The sequence below is a fragment of the Lepidochelys olivacea genome (assembly GCF_965140295.1).
Source record: "Lepidochelys olivacea isolate rLepOli2 genome assembly, chromosome: 13".
NCBI lineage: Eukaryota > Metazoa > Chordata > Testudines > Cheloniidae > Lepidochelys > Lepidochelys olivacea.
The window spans coordinates 288,588-309,334 of record NC_140423.1 but is presented as its reverse complement, the minus strand read 5'-3'; the positions used below and the strand labels follow the sequence as shown (position 1 = coordinate 309,334).

The following is a 20,747-nucleotide window of genomic DNA, read 5'->3' as shown; positions in this document are numbered from 1 at the left end:
TAAGAACAGAGGTCACCTTCTCAATAGATTTTGATGAGCTTTGTGGGCCTCTGGCAGTGGTGAATCACTTGCCACCTCAAACGCCTCACCTGGTGATGAGGAAGAGGACACTACAGCATTCTGAGGTGATGGCTGCTCCATGACTTGTAGTGGGGAAGCCACCAAGTGACTTCTGTCTGTTCAGTACCAACCTTGGTATTGGAGAACTATGCTTGTGGTGCTGATGCTCATGCTCCCAGAGTGGTTTCAATGACAAGGAAGGAGATGGTTGCTTACAGGGAGGTCCTAACAGGAGGAGGGACACCCCATGGAGTTCAGAATGGCCTCTGATATGGGCTGGGGAACCATCCTTGATTGGGCCATTGTCCTTTCGGAGTAGGCCAGTGCTATGATTGTTGCATGACCCAGGGTCCCCAAATCTCTGATGGAGGGTATTCCCTCGGTCTTGGATGGGACAGAGGGCATACCCTCTGAGTCCAAAGAGGAAGAATTCAGAAACATCTGACAAGGGAGTGGGGGGAGGAGGAGGAGAGGACAGAACCAGTTGGGACTAGGGATAGATAGCCTGGGGATGGTGGTACTGTGGCTATCATCAGAGGCTTGCTCTTTGATTGCACCAGCCTTTGTGGAAGCTTGGGAGGTAATGGTACTGCGGGTTCCTAACATGGTGAGGTAGGTGCTGCAAGCATCGGTACTGACTGTAAACCTTCTTGCTGTGCCGGGGACACCGGTACCGAGAAGCTAAGCAGATTGCTTGTGGCTGTAGGTGCCTCCATGGTAGCTGAGAGCAGCAATGACTGATGCTTTTGCCACAGAAATCTTTCAGGGGATGCCCTTGACAGATCTGGCACAGGCTCCTGAGGTAGAGATCCCTTCTTCTTAGCTGAAGAGTGCTCCAGAGAGAGACTCTCCTTCAAATGTCTTGTACATTCTCTGCCTCCTTTTGGCTTTGGCACCAACAGGCCCAAGTGAGGTACTGAGCCTGAGGGGGGTCTACGTTTTTTCTTCAGTACTGGCAAATGGAACCAAGGAGCTGTAGACATCTGCAGTGCGCTCTGTACTGAAGCTGATGCACTTGGGACCCTCTCTGCGTCAGATGAGTCCAATGTGGGGGAGGGAGAACTTCTGCCTCCATGAATAAGCATTTGAGCCTTGCTGCTCAATCTTTCTTTGATCAGGGCTTAAATGCCTTGCAGATGTGACATTTGTCACTTATGTGGGATTCTCGAAAACATTTCACACAGGCCAGGTGTGGGTCACTGACCGGCAAAATCTGGGGAGTATGGCATCGGTCCAGTACTGATTCCGATACCAAAAGATGAAAAATTGGTCCAAAAAGACCTAAGACTAAAATCTATCATGAAAACTAGCTAAAACAAACTTAAACTTAACTAATTCCTAACAACAACAAGATATAGGTATACAAAGGAGTGAGGGAAGCACTTATGACAACAATTCTGACACCACTCCAACAGCCATCACTGGCGCTAAGAAGGAACTGAGGTTGGTTGGGGTGGCTCCACCCTCTTACAGAAGCACGCAGTGGTGTATGGTGTCAGAGGGCACTCAAGCTTCCCAGTGGTTACTGCTGAGGGGAAAAGTTCAACTGTGCACGAGGCACACTCAAGCCTACAGCGGAATGGCCATGTGCAAGCCCTCGAAGAACAACATGATGGATGTAATTAGGGAAAGTAGCTGGCTTGAAAGTTTGTTTTGCCTGCTTAGGGACTGATACATTCACTGTCTTCCCAGCCTCCAGGAGCGTGAGAGGGAAGGAGAACGCTACTCAGAGAACATTAGTTCACATATGATTCTCACTGCTCCATGACTCCCTGGAAGAGCACTCACTCCTGCTGGAAATTCCTCCTTATCTGTCCCCATGCAGAGCCTTGGAGTATGTGATCTGGTGAAGCAGCAAAGAATGTCTGATGCCCTTGAAATATAGAAGCAGCATCAGTGTCTTGATGCTGGATCTTGGTATCACATAGATGGATGGACAGACGGACAAGGAGATACTCAATGTTTGTGGGAGGAAATAGCTCTAGAGGACAAAGCATAAAAGCTAGATGCTATGACCCAGCTTAAATCCAACTCAGGCAATGACCCTCTCTCTGTAGCATTGGACAAATCACTAAATGTCTGTGGTTGAGTTTTCCCACTGCATAAGAAAAGGATTGTAGGATTAACATTAATGCTTATGAAGCGCTTCAAGGAGTTAAATACCATAGATATGGTAAGGATTATTATTTATATTATGGTAATTCATACAAAATCATACAATAATGAGTTACTGGGGGATGCTGACTCCCCAACTGTTCATTGGCTTCTGCTCTCATCCCTCAGGCACCAGTGTCACTCCTGTAGCGACCAAGGGATTCCCTCTTTGCACTATTTTTTGCTGCGGCAGCTGTCAGTCACCCAATAGTTTTATTATGTTTTCTGGTAGGAGGTGGGATTGAAGGGAGACTCAACCATTCTGGGATACAAGGGTGGATGCCAACCCTGAGGCCAGGGCAGAAGTTCCTCCTCTTGCTAGGCATATTGCTCACCCAGTGCCATGCAGTGGTGCTGTTGAGAGAATGGGGTGCCTCCCCCATATGGCACCTGAGCATCATGACTCTCACCCCATAAGGAGGTGGGTAAACAAGAAGCTGCAGGCCTACTGGAATGGCTGGGTCATAGAGAGATTAGTGATCAATTGTTGCCATGTTCAGAACTGGTCCCGTACGAACAAAGGACATGATGCCAGTCTCAGAACAATCTCCAGGGTTCTGAGTCTCTCTTCAGGAGTAGCTGTCTCATTCTCCCCTTTCCCTGTCCAGTTCTGCCTGTGTCAACCATAGTGATAGACAAAGTCGTAGCTGCTGGGCTCCTTGGGGATGGGCGGTGGGGCCTCAGGGATCTGGATATTCTCCAGATCCAGGAGTCTCAGCTTCATTTCCATGCTCAGCAGCGTGTCCAGGTCACTCTTGGTTAGCTCACTGGACATGTCCTTCCCCAGGAGAGCATTGAGTCCATCGATCCAGATACAGTACTGTGGAGAACAAGCAGACAACTTACACCCCTAGGCATAAACCATTGGGAATGCCCCCCACCCAAAAATACACCAGCACAAACCATGGGTAGGAACGTCCTTCTGGAGGCCCCCTGAAATTGGTGATAGAAGCAGGAAATAAAATGAGAAATTCAGAAAAAGTATTAAATTCATCTGGGGGAAAGTAATTCAACCACAGACTCCTAATGGGAGGGAGAAGCTAGGGAAGCAAGAATGACTGAGACCCCCAACTGAGTGAGCAGACAATTGGACATGAGTTTGCAATGTGACATGGCAGCAGAAAAGACCATGCAATTTTAGGCATCACATCTCAGAGCAAGTGAAGAACAGCCTGTTGATGGCCAACACCAAGGACCGACTCTGTGGGTGCTCCGGAGCGGGGGGGTCAAGCACCCCCTGGCAACTTCGAGAGACGGCGCCTCTGCCAAGGACTAAGGGAAGTCATTCAGGGGGTACAAGGGGCTAGAACTTGCCCTAACAGGATGATATTACAAACAAGGGAGATTTAGCTTGAGCATTAGGCAACATTTTTTAATAGTGAGGCTGGTGCACCTTGGCCAAACCCTGGGGGGACCTGTTTTTTTCCCGGTCTCCTCTTTGCAACTTGACAGCCCCATTTCTTACCTCATACTTATTAGGTGCAATGAAGTTCAGCGTCTCATCAGGATCATACAATATCGAGAAGGCCAATTCCAACACTTCCTGTAGGAAGAGGTTTTTACTCATCAGCTAGATAAAGCATAACAGTCCTTTCTGCTACACCAACAATATTGGGGGTCCTAGCAGCAGACCAGGACACCTCCACAATGCAATCCTGTGCCCTGGGCACCTCCTCACTGTGCAACTAGCACCAGGGCACCTTGCCAGTCACAGAACAAGTTGGGTGGCCAGTGGTTCTAGAAGTGAAACAGCAAAGAGACCAGGGACTGGAAAAGAGATGTAGGGGTCCCAGATTTAGGCTGGGACCGTGTGTAAATGGTTCCCATAGACAGCTGTCATTTAGAGCTCTTGCTTCTGCTGCTTCTACCTCTCCAAGAATTGCTCCTCAGCCAGGGGACTGTACCAAAGAACGGAAGGGAGCAGTTACCTTGTTCTGCTTCAGTGCACTTTTCTCCTTCATGTGTGGACAGTCCTTCCCTGTGACGATGGCCTTGATGTCTGCTACAGGGACTAGGAGTGAAACAGGAAAGTCACAAACAGGAGGAACCCTGACCATGAAGAGATGGGGCTTTACCTTGATGTTACAGGTGCACGGCCCCATGTCCATCTGTCTGTTCACAGGCTTTTCTATGGACTCCATTACCAGACTGTCTGAGCCTCATAAACACAAATTAACTTATCCCCATAGCCCCTGATGTGGGAAGTACCAAGTGACACATCAAAGGTCACACAGGGGTTTGTGGAAGGGCCAGGAACTGAATTCAGATCTCCTGAGTACGAGTCAGTGCTGTAGCCACTAGACCCTCCTCCCTCCTTGAGACTGGTACTAATGGTCGTTGCCAGTGTCAGAGCAATAACCTGGACCTACTCTTTTCCTGCAGCAACTCAAAGGTCACTTCGCCCTGGGCATTGTCTTCCAGGTCTCCGTAGTGTAGAACCTTGTGATTCAGAGCCAGACGACAGTACCAGAATCTCTCTGGAAAACACAACATACATACAGCATGGCGTAGAGTCATTCAGACAAGGCCCCCATGACAGCCCAGTATGGCCCCACTATCTCATTCTCTACCGTGCCATCTGCTGGCTGTGACAAGGATTGTGGTCTCCTGTATGTATGCACCTCTGTGCCATCCCAGCCTGTTGGCCAGTGTAGCAACCCTGTCTATCCACCCCGTTCCTTGCAGAGTCCCTGCCATCTGGGAAACCCACTTGGCCCTATTTGCTTCAGTGCTTCCACACCGGGAGGCTGTAGCAGGCCAAACCTTGTCTCCTGCGATTCCCAATTTTCCGGAAGCTGCTTCCCTCGCAGAGCCGGTTCAGACGCTGCTGTTTTATCAGCTCCAGGATCTCAGGCTGGATTTTCTCTCTCAGCTCCCTGGAGATCAAGGACAATTGAGTAAACAAGAGTCTGGGGATAGCAGCCAGCAATTCAATGCAAGGGAGGCCAGTATGTGGGGAAGAGTTACCCCTGTCAGGCACTTACACAATGGGTGGTGATTGAAAGTCATCTTGGCTCATCCTCTCAGACTGGCGTAGCCGCAGGATCTCAGAGTAGCTTAGGCTGCGCAGCTTGCTCTTGAACTGGTCCAAGGAATTGGGTTTGGAGGGCAGAGCCCGGGTGATCTGCTCACGTACAACCTGCATCACCTAGAGGGATAGGATGGGAGATAACATGCAGCTTACATTCCTGCTGCCCAAGGGGAACTGGGATCCAGGGCTGAACTCAGCCAAGGGCTGCAAGGGACAGACACAGTGAGAGTGTGGTCAGGGGGCACATCCAACTGAGGGCTTTGAGGGCCCAGGGCAGGGAAAGCAGAGGTCACAGGGCTGCCTCTTTCACCAGTATCCTAAACATATTGCTACGTGCACTTGTACACACCTCCCCACTGCTCCATACTTTGCTGAGTCAAGGAGTCTGTCTGTGCGCTCTCCCTCTCTGATACAGAGCCCTTCCCAGGTCAGGTTCCCATCCCCCTGACCTTGTTGAAATCCTCTGCCGTTGCTCTCATCTCCTTCCAGGTCTTGTTCAGCAGCTGGATGCAGATGGCAAAGAGCTCCTCAAATGCTCGGTCATGGGTGAAGAACATGGGGTGGTAGTCGTTCCGGCCCTCATTGGCTTCAGGGACAGAGAAGGAAACTATGTGAGTATCTGAGCAGCCAGGGCAGGAGGTCCTGGAGCTCATGGGAAGAACTAAGCTTGTTGCAATCGGAGCAGCCTGACAGTGTGTGTAATACACACTTCTGACCCTAACACATGATTGTAGCCAAGTAGTTCATTTTATCATCCATTAATCATTGTGTAATTTGGTGTCAAGGTCAATTCATATGATAGTTCATATATAATAAATATATGCTAAATAGATTTAAATTGTCGGATATAGAAGTATAAGATTGACAAGTATTTTGGAGTGATGAGTTTGTATTAGGTATATCAGTAAAGCATGGCTGGAATGCAGGACCTACAGCCTGAGGCCTGTAAGATTTTAGTTTAGCCATACTAGGCCATAGACTTAAGAATGCTTGACATCTGATGAAGTGAGCTCACGAAAGCTTATGCACAAATAAATTTGTTAGTCTCTAAGGTGCCACAAGTACTCCTTTTCTTTTTGCAAATACAGACTAACATGGCTGCTACTCCGAAACCTGACATTAATAGGTGACCTAGGAATAACCCTATGCCAGTAAAGTCACAAGATTACTGTAAAAGATGTGCCAATAGGTGATATTAAAGAAAACTAGATTGCAATAAACTACTATGTATTGTCCAAGACCACAAGACACCTGATTGTAATATGGAATGTCCTGTCCTGACTAAAAGAAAAGGAGTACTTGTGGCACCTTAGAGACTAACAAATTTATTTGAGCATGAGCTTTCGTGAGCTACAGCTCACTTCATCAAGTACGCCTTTTCTTTTTGCGGATACTGACTAACATGGCTGCTACTCTGATACCTGTCCTGACTGCAGGTTACATGTTGTACATAGATGCTAATGAAAATAAGAGGAACTAAGAAACTACCTATGAAAAATGGGGCACCCCAGTATTCATGGGGTGTGGAAGTACGGATAAGGAAAAGAGAGTTGAAACCCTCATGAATATGTGATCAGAACAACAATATAGAAGAGGTTAATTGGTTGGGTAAAAGTGGGAAGACCCCAAGGGACAACCTCACGGGGAAACCCCAGCAGGAACCATCCGTCTATCAATGGTCATCTGCTGAGAGATCCATCAGACGCTAGAATATCTTTGAGAATGTGAATATGACTACAGTCTTAGTCATTGCATGGTTTTTTGTAGGATTTATATATGCATGGGTAATTTTAACTTTACTTAGTGCTTTAATAAAACTTGTAGTTCAGATAATACTTTGTCCTCGTGATTGCGTCTTTGATCACTATCCTTGGTCTTCATGTGTTCCTGGAGTCTCCAAATTTGAGAAAAGCACCAGAGGTGATTTTCACTCTGCTGAGCTTGAAACTGTAGCAACAGGAGCTGAACCCATGGTAGTTTAATGCCAAATTACTAAATTCAATTTATATTAAAGAAAGGCTACATGATCCTGTCTACGGTTTACCTCCCCTATCCCCATGCTAGTATATGTTGGGGATGGGGAAATTACTTCAGAGTCCAGATCTGAGAATCAGTCCATGTCTTTAACTGGTGAGCAAGAATCACTGTGCAATACTCTGCTACTTCTGCTGCTTTATTCAGGCACCTTATTCATCAATTCTAAGGTCAGAAGGATCACTGTGATCATCTAGTCTGACCTCCTGTATAACACAGGTCACAGAACTTCCCCAAAATAATTCCTAGAGATGATCTTTTAGAAAAACATCCAATCTTGATATAAAAATTGCCAGTGGTGGAGAATCTACCATGACTCTTGGTAAATTGTTCCAATGGTTAACTACCCTAATTGTCAAAAATTTACACCTTATTTCCTTTTTGAATTTGTCTGGCTTCAACTTCCATCCATTGGCTTGTGTTACACCTCTCTCTGCTAGACTGAAGAACCCATTATTAAAATATTTGTTCCCCATGTAGGTATTTATGGACTGTAATCATGTCACCTTTTATCCTTCTCTGTATTAAGCTAAATAGATTGAACTCCTTAAGTCTATCACTATAAGGTATCTTGTAATCTTTTAATCATTCTTGTGGCTCTTCTCTGAACATGCTTCAGTTTATCAACATTATTCTTGAATTCTGGACACAGGAACAAGACATGGTATTCCAGCAGTAGTCACACCAGTGCCAAATAGAGAGGTAAAATAACTTCTACTCCTACTCGGAATTCCCTTATTTATGCATCAAAGGATTACATTAGCCCTTTTGGCCACAGCATTGCACTGGGAGCTCATGTTTACCTGATTATCCACCACAACTCCCAAATCTTTTTCAGAGTCACTGCTTTCCAGGATAGAGTCCCCCATCCTGTAAGTATGGCCTACGTTTTTCGTTTCTAGATGTATATATTTAGCTGCATTAGCATGCATATTGTTTGGTTGCACCTAGTTTACCAAGCTATCCAGATAACGCTGTATCAGTCTTATCCTCTTCATTATTCACCACTCCCCCAATTTTTGCGTAATCGGAAAACAGTTATTTTATGTTTTCTTCCAGGTAATTGATAAAAATATTAAAAAGTGTAAGGCCAAGAACCAATCCCTGTGGGAACTCATTAGAAACACACCTGCTTGATGATGATTCCCTGTTTACAGTTACATTTTGAGACCCATCAGTTAGCCATCTTTTAATCCATTTCATGTGTGCCACATTAATTTTATATCATTCTAATTTTTTTAAATCAAAATGTCTCGTGGCACCCAAGTATATTACATGAACAGTATTAGCTTTATCAACCAAACCAGTAATCTCACCCCCCTCCAGAAAAAATAAAGATATCAAGTTAGTTTGAAAGAATCTATTTTCTATAAACTCATGTTGATTGGCATTAAATTATATTACCCTCCTTTAATTCTTATTGAGTGCGGTTTCATTATTTTGCCCAGGATTGATGGGAGACTGACAGGCCTATAACTACCAAGGTCATCCCGTTTACCCTTTTTAAATATTGGCACAATATTAGCTTTCTTCAAGTCTTCTGGCACTTCCCTAGAGTTCCAAGACTTACTGATAAATCAACATTAACTTTCCAGCAAGCTCCTCAGCCAGCTCTTTTAAAACTCATAGATGCAAGTTGTCTGGTTCTGCTGATTAAAAAATGTTTAACAGTCTCCTGAGATATTAGTGGATTGGAAAGCGTGTTATCATATATGACATGACTATACTACCTGTTTTTTCCCCAAATGCAAAACAGAAATATTTATTGAACACTTCTCCCTTTTCTGCATTATTACTGATAACACTAACACTCCCATCTAGTAAAGGACCAATACCAGTGTTAGGATTCTTTTTGTTCCTAATATACTTTAACTCCTCCTTATTGTCCTTAACTCTGCTGGCCACAGATTTCTCCTTCTGTCCCTTTGCTTCTCTTATCAGTTTTCTACTATTCTTAATTTTTGATTTATAGTCATGACTACTGACTTCCCCTTTCTTCCATATATTCCCCCCCTACTTCCCCCCAATAACTTCCTTTTGCCCTCAAGGGGTTTTCTGCATCTGTTTCTACTTTCACCCAATGGGGACTGGCTCCTGTAGCTGTTTGGCCTCCAGGTGGCAAGGTTTGCCTTGGGGTGTTGCTTGGAGGTTGTCTGGGTTCCTCAGATTTTCTTTGCATCTTGATGGTTGCTACTGTGATTTGCGCTGTGCCATAAAGAATGATTAAAAGAACAGTTACTTACCCTACAGTAACCACGATTCGTCAGTGTGGATCCCACTGTAGGTTCACATGTGGCAAGCTTGGAATCTTTTCTGAGTAGCAGCATCTGTCACAGCAATGCATGTGCCCTATGCCCCCTTGCATTCCTGTGCTAGAGCATAAAGCAGCCATGACCCTTTTTTAGTTCCCTCGCAATTCGTAGCCCATGACTGCTGAGGAGTGTGAAAAGCATGGATGGAGGGTGAGTCATGGGATCCACACTGACTACATCTTGATGAACCACAGTTATTGTAGGTAAGTAACTGTTCTCTCTTCTTTGAGTACGTGTCAGTGTAGATCCCACTATAAGTGACTGGAAAGTATTGTTCCCTCAGGATGGTGGGAATGAAGAATATCAGCTGCAGTAGTTAAATAGAGATTGGAGGACTGCTCTCCCAAATTGACATCAGATCTAGCACCTAAGTACAGTTCATAGTGTTTGACAAACATGAATGGATTGTTTAACATAGCTGTCTTGCAGATTTTGGATAACTGGCATCTTTTGGAAGCAGGCAGATGTTGCTTGGGCTCTGGTGGAGAAAGTCTTAACTGTCAGTGGGAGAGGTACAGTGGCCAGCAAGTAACACAACGAGATATACTGAGTTACCCATTTTGATAGTCTTTGTGATGAAATAGCCTGCCCCTTGGAGCAGCTGGCCACAGCCACAAAATAGATGTTGGCACAATCTAAAAAGTGTGGCCCTGTCACTAGAATATTGGGAAACTCTGAATATATCCAGAGTTTGCAGCAGCTTCTCTTCTTGGGTGGAATGTGGCTTTGGAAAGACCAGAGATAAAGTGATAGATTGGTTTTGGAACTCAGAAACCATGTTGGGAATGAATTTTGCAGGAAGTCTAAGTACAATCCTGTCTTTATGGAATGAGGCATAGAGGGGTTCTGCATGAGTGCCTGAAGCTCTCTCACCTTGACTTGGGTGATGACCACCAAAAAAAAAGACTGTTTTGAGAGTGAGATGGTGGATAGCACACTCCAAGAGGGGCTCAAAAGGGAGCTCTGTTAGCCTTAGAAGGATGATGCCGAGGTTCTATGTGGGAATAAGTTCCCTGACCAGTGGGTAAGTAGCCATTAGACCCTTGAAAAACTTGGATATTGGCGGATAAGAGAAGATCAAGAGCAACTGTATCGGTGGATGGTACACTGATATTGCCACCAGGTGGACCTTGACTGAACTAAAGGACAATTCAGAATGTTTTAACTGCAGCAAATAGTTAAAAATCTTCTGGTCTAAACTGTATCAGGCAACCCATACAGAGAATCTTTTCCATTTGCTGGAGTCAGTTTTCTTGCTCTGTACCAGGATTTCTTGAACTTGTAAGGAGCAATCCTTTACCATGGTGCTTAACCAGCCAGCATTCAAGCAGTCAAGCGCAGGAACTTTGGTTCAGAGTGGAGAATCTGACCCTGTGACAAAAGGTCTAATTGGCCCCACAGCCTGCCGGTGATTGCACAGACACCTGCAACAGGTCTGTCAGCCAGAACTGCCTCAGTCAATAGGAGCTCTGAATATGACCTTGGTACTGAGACTTTATCAGTAACCTTGGGGATTAGCAGAATTGGTGGGAAGGCAATACAAGGTCTTGATTCCATTGCAGAAGAAAACCATCCAGCAATGATCAAAGGCTCATGCCCTCTCTGGAACAGAAGTTTGGACACTTGGTGTTGTCTTTGGTGGTACACATCAGAGCTGTTGTCCACTGATGGAAAGTCGACCTAGTGAGAGAATCCTGCATTAACCCTTGTGACTGGTAATTGACTGCTTGCTCAGGACGTTCATCAGATTGTTGACAACTCCCAGGCGGTGCAGAGCTCCCAGGGTTATGCTATGCAGATGATACCATTTCCATGGTTTGTTCATTCCTATGCAGAGAGGCAAAGAGCTGTCACTCTTTCCTCGTTTATGAAATGAAATGCGAATGTATTGTCTGTCAGTATCTGCACTATGGAATGTCGTAAGACTGGGAGGAATGCCATACACATCAGTCCAATTGCTCTGAGTTCTAGGGCATTTATATGCAGCCCTGTGTCCTCTGGGGACTAGACTCCTTGCATCTGTAGATGGCCTAGGTGAGCTCCCCAGCCTGTACCTGATGTGTCGACTAATGCCATAGTTGGCAACAGGGTCACTGTGACCCGCATCCCTTTTTGGACTTTGTTGGGATGCAGCCACCAGTCCAGCGCTAAGAGCACATGAGGTGGTAGCAGGACTTTCCTGCTCATCAGGTACTTAGCCTAGAAGTAAACTGACCTGAGCCAGAATTGTAGAGGCCTCAAATGAATTCTGGCAAGCAGCATCATAGCTGGTTGTGATTTCACTGTGTTCAGTGATAACTGGAGCAAAAGGAATCAGTCTTCTGGCAGCTTAGCCCTTGCTGTCATGGAATCTATCCTGGCCCATATAAACTATTATCTGTGATAGGATAAGAAGATAATTTCTTGTAATTCACCAGGAAGCCCAGCTGGGCAAACAGGGAAAGGGCACAACTGAGGCTTCTCAGAGCTTCCTGATAGGATCTGCCTCTGATCAGCCAGTCCTCTAGACACAGATGCCCTCTTAGGTGTGCCACCATTGTGGCAACACATTTTGTAGACTCTTGATGCTGTGAAGAACCTGAAAGGCAATACTTTGTACTTGCAGTGATTGGGCTCTACTGTAAATATCCGTTACTTCTGTGGCCTAGGTGGATCGCTGTGTGGAAGTACATTTCCTACAAGTCAAGAGCCACAAATCAGTCCAGAGCCTTCTGGGATGAAGAAGGTGCTACCATACTGAATCTGAAGCGGCAAATGTGTCTGTTCAATCTCCTCTGAAGAAGGCAAGTTTTTTCTTCAGAATAAGGAAATATTGGGAGCAGAAGCCTTTTCCCCTGTCCTCCTGTGGAACCTCTCCTATGGATCCTAGATGAAGCAATGAGGCCACTTTTTTGTAACAGGCTCTCATGAGGGGTCCATGAAGACAGACAGGGAAGGAGAGTGGGTAGGGGCAAGGAAAAGAGTTAGATGGGGCATACCCAGCACTCACTTGCTGGTATAATCCCAGACCACACCAGATGGAAGTGGGTGAGGTGGTTTCTCAAGGTCAGCTCTGGGATGGTCTTGATGTGGTTCTCAACACCCCAATCAAACCTGCTGCACAACAGAGGAAGATGGCAGGTACTCCTGGAGCTACTGCCCTGCTTTCTGGATGTGTATCTGGTTGGTACCTGGCAACAGGACAGCGTTCTTTGCTTTTGTAGGCTCTGATGTTGGAAGAGCTTTGATATGGTGCTAGGATGTAGATCCCTAGGATCCTCAGCACTATCCTTGAAGCCTTGAGAGAATGGGAGTGCCTCAGCCGTCTGGTTGCTGAACAGCTGCCTGGTGTGTTATGATTGCCATAGCCATGGATCTAGCAACTGTACCAGACTTAGAATCATAGAATCATAGAATATCAGGTTGGAAGGGACCTCAGGAGGTCATCTAGTCCAACCCCCTGCTCAAAGCAGGACCAATCCTTGTCCATTGCTACTTGTAGCGCTGTTTTTTGTTATCACCTGGACTCTGATGGTTTCTCTGAGCTCTTCTCTGCATCCCTGTGGGAGCCAAAATAGGAAGGGGATGGAAGAATCACACTCTTTCCCCTATAAAAAACCCCTTTCACGAACAAGGTCTGATAGTTCATCATACACATCCGGAGGGAGGCTGATGAATGTGCCCTCTGACTAAAAAGGTCTAATTTCATGAGGTCCCTATCTTTAGGAGTTCCTTGATGGATCTGATCTTTTCTCCTGAAGAACAGATACTACTAGCAACCCTGGTGCCGGATGCATCTAAAAATGCTCAAAGCTCTTGAACAGTATTTGGCAGTGCTTTTCTTCTTAGTTCCAAGCAGGGGAAAGCGAGACTGGGGCATGCCACAGTCCCTTTGCTGGGTCCAGTATGCCCTCATTAAATCAGGAGGTCAATTCTTGATGGCCCTGAGGAGCTAAAAATATCAAACAGCTTGTGCGTGTTCTCTTGGATCACTGCTATCTCAATAGCTGATGTTTTAGCTATCCTCGAGAGCACATCTTGGAAGGCTCTAAAGTCAACAATGGCTAGTGTCTGGACTGAAGCAACCACCTCATCAGGAAAAAATGAAGACCCCTTTGGTGGGGAGAACAGTTGGAGCATCTCTCAAGCTGCCTTGACTTGCTCATGAAGGGCTTCCTCTAGTTCTGATGAGGGGAGGGCTTGGCCATTGACCCAATGGTGATTGAGATGTCATCCTTTTCCCCTATACATACAACGGGGGTCTGCTCCTGGACTGTGGATGGCCCCAGGAGGGCTGGTAAGGCCAAGGTGCAGATTATAAGAGTACTGGCCAGATTGGCAGTGGACAGGTCAACTGCAGCCATGCATCGGTGCCTGGTATAGAATGTTGCTGGAACTCCCTCTAAGATCCTTTTCTGAGAGTAAGAGATAGAGGTGTAAGTAGTTTGACCTAGCAGTTATGGCTGGGCTGGTGTCCACACAGTCAAGGGTGGCCACGAGGCAGTAGTCAGCGAGCAGGGATAGGAGTAATCGCTAGAGATGGGATCAACAGGCAAGAGTAAAGGTCAGAGTCCGGCTGAATTTGGAGACTGGAGATCAGAAAGCTAGGGGAGGTCTGGAGTTGCAGCAGGCCAGAGGTCTGTGTGGTTGTCCAAACAACTTCCTGGGGCACCCTCTAGGGTTAAATAGTGAGCATGGGCCAATAAAAAGGCTGCAGGATATTGCAGCTCTGGACCCATTGGCATAGGCACCAACTTTCCCCGGCGCTGGTGGGAGCTTGCGCCCCCCCATCCCTGGCCCGCCCCCATTCCAACTCCTTCCCCCCCAAAGTCCCCGCCCCAACTCTGCCCCCTCCCTGCCCCTATTGGACCCCTCCCCAAATCCCCACCTGGCCCCGCCTCTTCCCCGAGTGTGCCACGTTCCCTCTCCACCCCCCTCCCTCCCTGCCACGCGAAACAGCTGTTTCGCGATGTAAGCGCTGGGAGCTAGGGGGGAAAAAGCGGGCACGCGGTGCACTCCCGCAGGAGGTGGAGGCGGAGCGGAGGTGAGCTGGAGCGGGGAGCTGCCGGTGGTTGCAGAGCACCCACCAATTTTTCTCCTTGGGTGCTCCAGCCCTGGAGTCAGCGCCTATGCCCGTTGAGCAGTTCTTCCTACCGCACCTAATCTCCACAATGCTCCTTGGATGGGGCTCTGGATGGCCCCCTGGTGACGATGTCAGAACTGCAGTCCTGAGCTCTGCAGACCTGGGTTCTAGTCCCACAGATCCTTACGCTGATCTGATGGAAGAGGGTTCCCTGCTTGAAGTAGGAGAGAGGGAATGGGTTGGATATGGTGAAGAGAAGTACATCTCAGTGAACAGCAGTACCATTGGGGGTATGTCTGGTGCTGGGGCCTCCAGTGCTGGTTTCTATCCCAAGTGTAGAGGTGATGGCAGTTCCTCTAAGGTGCATCTTGGTACCAGAAAGGTTTGTTGACTGGCATGAGTGTTGGTACCTGTGTAAGTCTCAGTGTCAAAATCTGTAAAAGTACAGCTGTCTCCTGTGCTGTCTTCATAGTCTGCTCGCTTGCTTCCAGCCCTCAATGTCATGGAGGGGTTAGACCTGTCTTTGGAGGAATGTTTCAAATCCTCTTTTCAGGATAAAACTGCTGGATGCTCCAAGCTGCACTTGGAATCCATGCCAGTCTGTTGGTACTCTTTGTCCTGGAGTTGGTGCTAAAGTGTTGAACAGTAAGGCCATCTATGCCAGTGCTATGACTGGTCTTGGAGATCTTGGGACTGATACCAGTGGTCTTGGCACCCTTTTTGATGACTTCTTCCCCCCCAATGGAAAACAGGGGTATGGTGCCTGCTTAGTGGAGCAGTTGCTGGGGATAGCCTCCTTGACTCCAGCTTGGTGGAGCTCTCGTCTCCAGGATTGGATGCATCATTCATGGATTGCTCAAAGATATGTAACTTGAGCCTCGTGTCTCTTCATGTTCGCGTGTTGGATGAGAAGGAACAGCAGAATGAGCACTTGTTGCGGATGTGCCCTTCCTCAAGGCAGAAATGGAATCTGTTGTGCTCATCAGTTAAGGACATGAGATCATTGCACAATGGACAGGGTTTTAACCTATAGCATGTGTGAAGTGCCTCACTGTGCTATGCAGGTTGTGTGCATGGGAGCTTTTAGGCAGGTTAACCCCTAACCTTTTCCCTTTTTTTTTTTTTAATGTCCAAATCAAAATTAATAATGAGGTGAAGAGGAATTCCTTCACAGAATAAAGTAATCTGAAGTGAGTTTGAAGCTCAAGAAAGAGTAATGAGTCAGACACTCATTTGGTTCAGTGTCTCTGCCATGGGTTGTAAGAGGGAACGAAGGGAGGGTTGTGGTCTCTTTTCCCTTTATGCCATTGCACAGGGCACACACAGGGCCCAACAGACATTGCTATTCAGAAAAAGATTATGAGGGACATGCACACCTATAGTGGGATCCATACTGACACATGCCTAAAGAAGAGCTGAGCACTGCCACCCTTGTAGCCCCAGAAGAGAGCTTCTCTCCTGACTCTCTCACATGGCTCAGGAGGCCCCAACAGCATCCATGGCCTTGCCTACATAAGGACATTTCTTACCTGCTCTTCAGCCCTGGTATTACCAGTTGGATGAGCTGTAGTGCAGGCAGTTTTACCACTGTGTCCTCTGACCCTGTACAGCCCTACTCCAGCCCGAGGAGCCTAGGTCACCAAAGAGCACAGACCCTGGTCTCAGCACTCATGGATCACAAGAAAGCATGGAGCTCCAGTCTCTCTGCCCTTGGGCACAGGATGTATACCCTATGGGTGATTTCAGGGGAGCACCTCCCCAGTACACAGCACATCCAGAGAAAGGTTCCAGGGGTTAGGGTGGAGGCACTTACGGAGCTCCCCAACCTGCAGGATTTCACACAGCATTTTGGTGAGCTCAATGGCACTGCGCCCAAATGGGCACTCATGCTTGTCCTCTCGACTGCTGTTCTCCAGGACAATCTAGAGAGAGAGAGAGAGAGAGAGCACGCATGACGCAGCACAAACCAGGGTGATGATGTTTGCAGGAGGTACCCTTTTCTCCATACCCTGATGTAGGTGTCCTGATGGAATTTGGCCAAGTAGAGCATGTTGTCCAAAGCCAGCATCCCTGGGGGAGTCTGGGTAAAGTCCATGGCTGGATTGATGTGATTCTGTGGGTAGAGTGTAGGAAAAACCCAAACACATTAGTCCTAGGGAATCCTGAAAGAAACTTCCCTGAATCTGCCTGTGTAGGGGGTCCTTAACCCTCCCAGAACCCTCCGCCTGAGATGAGCAATCCACACAGGGAACACTCGAGTGGCCACCTATCCAAGTTGTCTCTGGAAATGTTATTTGTTGCTCTTGTGGAGATAGATGTGACTCGCACACAACAATCTGTGCCCTCCGAGAAGATCCTTGCACATCATGCGCAAGAGACCTGAGCCTAATCACTGGCTTTAACTAAGCAGTGTGTTCACAATGATACAAACAGGGGGCCCTGCCTCTGCAGAGTTCCTCTCTTAGGAGATGTCCAAGGCTCCGATACAGAAACGGGGTGTCATCTGTGCACTTTGTGGCCTCCTCCTGTTCCCCCCTCCCCAATAGGGAACTCTTAAGCTGCCTCTAGCACACGGCGGCATCAGCAATCCCTCCGGATGCATACAGTGAATCCCAGCATCTTGTAGTCCTTGGTGTACATGGCTTTGCGTTTCTCTGTCCCGCCCCCAGGTACGGTGTTGCCATCAGACTCTGCATCAAAAGCGATTCTTCTCAGCTCAAATATGACATCTCTTTGTGCCTGAGGGATAAACGGCAAGGAGATTGCAGCGCATCAGGAATCACACCAGCAATATTTCTACACAACACCATGCGGTCCTGTCTCTCTCCAGAGCTCATGTTGTGGGCATGGATCAAGTGCCAGGAATTGAGCTGGCACTTTTTACGGTGACACCCATTGGGAACTTCAGCTTTTAACACTCCCTGCAGCTGAGGTGGAGCTAAGGAAGCCAGTCATGAAGCAGATCCCCTCTTTCAGCACCTCCTGTCCCTCATAATCGTACCCAGCCTGCTGATCCTGGGGCTTCCTCTACAGTGCACTCACTGCAGCCCTAACAATGACCTGATCATTGGGATCCATCTTGGTCATCATCCGCTCTTCCAAGAGGTTAAAGGTCAGGACCTGCAGCACGTACAGCTGATGCGCCATTTCTGTTTTGATTGGGCGGTTTCCTCTGATCACATGCTGCAATATCAAGGGTGGGGGCAAGAGTGAACAGTTAGAAAAACTACTGAGTGCTGCTTGCTGTAGGCATAAGTCAGGCTGCCCATACCCCTGTGTTCATGAAGATCCAACACCTGATGGGACCTGCTCTAATGCCAGAAGGAAACACGCTGTCAACGGTCTTCTCTCTCTTTAACAAGTGGCTGCAATTCCACTCTGCACAGACTCATACTCCTGGAGGTGCCCTTAGGCAGCAAGATTTATACTCAGCATAATCGAGGTTTCCAATTAGTAATGGCTAAGAAGCTCCCTGTCATTTGTCACATACTCACATTCAGGATTATAGACCTCAGGTGCTTCTGGGCAAACGCATTAGCCATTTCCTGTTGGGAATTCAGAGATAAAAGAAACATGAGAGAAAAACAAAAACAGAACCCACCTCTTGCAGAAAGGAGAGAAAAGGCGAGCGACAGATCAGTGACAGCCCATACTATGTAGGGCAGATAACTCATTACAGACAATCACTGTGGGACAATTCCTCCCCCCGATCTGTGTCTCTTTAGAGTGCTGGTCATCCTGAGATCTAAGGGCCCAATTCATTATTGCTCTATGGCCCCTTTGCACTGCCATACCACCAGTGCAAGAGGATGTGTGGAGGTCTGGGGGCAGGAGGAAGCTTGGCCCTGGATGTCCCCTGCTGGTCAATGCCTGTTGGAACTATGGCAGCATGGAGTGTTACTTGGGCTGCCCTAGCCTGTGCTGCGGGCCAAGCCTGTCCCAGATGCCCTTGAACTGGGGAGGTGTACTCTGACCAGTGCAGGGATGTATTTGTCTACAGAAGTCTTACTGCAATCAGGTAAACAGCCCAGCCAGCATGTTCCGAGCCGACACAAGAGTCCCCCTGTTTCAACAGCTTATCACTTCCTCAGAACTCTTCCTCTGGAGCTCACATTTCCCTTGTCTCAGCACCAAAGATGATTTTTAAGGGGCAGTTTGAAGACAAACCACTGAGCTGATTTTGAGTTACACAAATAGAAAGGAAGTAAGTTTCATGCTTGAAGTTTTCAGTTGCTATATTTGCTCCAGTGGCTTTTTTCCCCTCGGCCTGTACCTCAGCCTGAGGAGTAAAGGCTCTTTAACTGTGCTCTTTCCAATTTAGCAAAGAAATAAAGAAGTGAGAAGTGTTTAAACATTACACATGCTGAGGAGGTGCCTCATCCCGACAGACAGACAGACACATGAGTCTGCTGCAAACCTGTGTGTCTGGGACCAGCATGGCCAGCTGACCAGACATCATGCACATATCACCTACCCTACCATCTCTCCACAGGTCTAGATGACATGCTGGTTAAAACACCAGCAACCTGTTTACACTATCAGGTGGAGCTGTGCCAGTGCGAATATCATGGTGGGAGCTTTTCAGAAATTTGCTATTGGGGCAAGGTCTTTGGATGGGCCCATGATAAAAAGAGGCAGACCTATCAGGCCATTTGCCATCGGGAATGAATTCAGCAGAACAGTCCATTTCAGAACCCCTGCACATTGTGAGCACTGGTGAACACAGGCTGGGCAGGCCCAGAATTGGATTTGAATATGAAATCATACTTAAATAATTACACCAGTGCAACCTACCCCTCCTGATCTCCCTTGCACTGTCCCAACTGCCCAAACTCCCCATGCCAATCCTGCTAGTTCCAGGCCACACAGGAAGTATGGCAAAATGTACATTTCAGCCTGCTCCTAGGGTCTTTGTTTTCACTCTTTTGGTTCTATATTGCTGGAGACAGGAACCACTAGGAAGAGCAGAGTGACACTCTGGCTGATAGCCAAACCACCTAGAACTGTGAGCTCAGCAGGGCTCACATGCTAACTATAGTCAAAATGAGTCAGTACTTGAATGGGAGACATCTTAACACCCAGCTGCTGCAGGAAGTGTGGTTCAAAAGAGGATATATTGCCCCTTGAATTAGCACTGTTTCTTATTATTTATAATTTCTATTATAATGCCCTTAGAGATTTGTGCCATACAAACACAAAATAAAGGGAGTCCCTGTCCCAAAGAGCTTACAGGCTGTATATATGATGATACAACAGATGGATAAAGCAGGTAAATGGTTGGAAAGAAAGGAGACAGTGAAACAATCCTGATTAGCATAGTAAGTAGAAGTGTGAGCACACATACACTGCCTAACCACTGTCAAATGATTGATATTGTCCCTAATGCCCCAGGATGGCCCTGGCGGCACTGTGCTGCAGGGAATGGTGAGGGTGACTGCAGGGGGCGCTTTCCTCTCCAAGTCACTATTGTCCCTAATGCCCCAGCATGGTACTAGGGGCTCTGTGGGATTGGAGGTGCTCTTTTGGATTGTTATTACTGTAGTGCTGAGAGCCCTAGTTGTGGACCAGGACCCCAACATGTTAGGCGCTATACAAAGGATGCAAGGAAAATTTAAGTGGTCATTAAAGATCCCTTGGAAACGTTATGAGTTGGGTATTAGCCTTGGTATCTTGGCCAAACTCCTACTCACATAATTATGGTTCTTCCTCCCTGAATTACCTGTGAACTTTCCATTTGAGATGGTAAGCCTACCCATTGTCTGTCTTAGAATATTACATCATGTTTGCTAAGTGCTGTTAAAAGTGTCAACAGAGCTACCTCAGAGGTGGCTGTATTTTCAGCAAGAATAAAGTGCTCTCTCCTGCTACAAAAGTCTGCAAAACACTTTAAGAACCTTCCAAATGGAAGTCTCTAAATCATACTCTAAACTGCATGGGCAGTGGGACACAAGCAACAATCCTGAGGCAGACAGCTGGAGGCTGAAGTGTATTCTGATGGCACAATTGCTGAAGGGGTAGCCCCAGATCAGGCATGACATACACTACAACCTGACAGGTTTCAGAGTAACAGCCGTGTTAGTCTGTATTCGCAAAA

The 20,747-nt window shown here is 47.1% G+C and overlaps 1 protein-coding gene across 5 annotated transcripts in view; it reads right to left on the bottom strand.

Annotated features, from left to right (window-relative positions):
* Window positions 1-2,229: 2,229 nt before the first annotated feature.
* The window catches only part of ELMO2 (engulfment and cell motility 2), a 49,254-nt gene continuing 30,736 nt past the window's right edge, over window positions 2,230-20,747 (bottom strand). For all 5 annotated transcript variants that reach the window (XM_084645308.1, XM_084645307.1, XM_084645311.1 and 2 more), the window contains 12 exons: window positions 18,148-18,198; window positions 17,714-17,836; window positions 17,258-17,392; window positions 16,662-16,766; window positions 16,467-16,575; window positions 5,695-5,831; window positions 5,199-5,362; window positions 4,978-5,090; window positions 4,584-4,691; window positions 4,143-4,225; window positions 3,680-3,757; window positions 2,230-3,034 (listed from right to left, as the gene is read on the bottom strand). In XM_084645308.1, coding sequence (XP_084501434.1) covers window positions 2,834-3,034; window positions 3,680-3,757; window positions 4,143-4,225; window positions 4,584-4,691; window positions 4,978-5,090; window positions 5,199-5,362; window positions 5,695-5,831; window positions 16,467-16,575; window positions 16,662-16,766; window positions 17,258-17,392; window positions 17,714-17,836; window positions 18,148-18,198 — 1,407 coding nt within the window. In that variant the 3' untranslated portion in view covers window positions 2,230-2,833. The remainder of the gene's footprint in view (window positions 3,035-3,679; window positions 3,758-4,142; window positions 4,226-4,583; window positions 4,692-4,977; window positions 5,091-5,198; window positions 5,363-5,694; window positions 5,832-16,466; window positions 16,576-16,661; window positions 16,767-17,257; window positions 17,393-17,713; window positions 17,837-18,147; window positions 18,199-20,747) is intronic.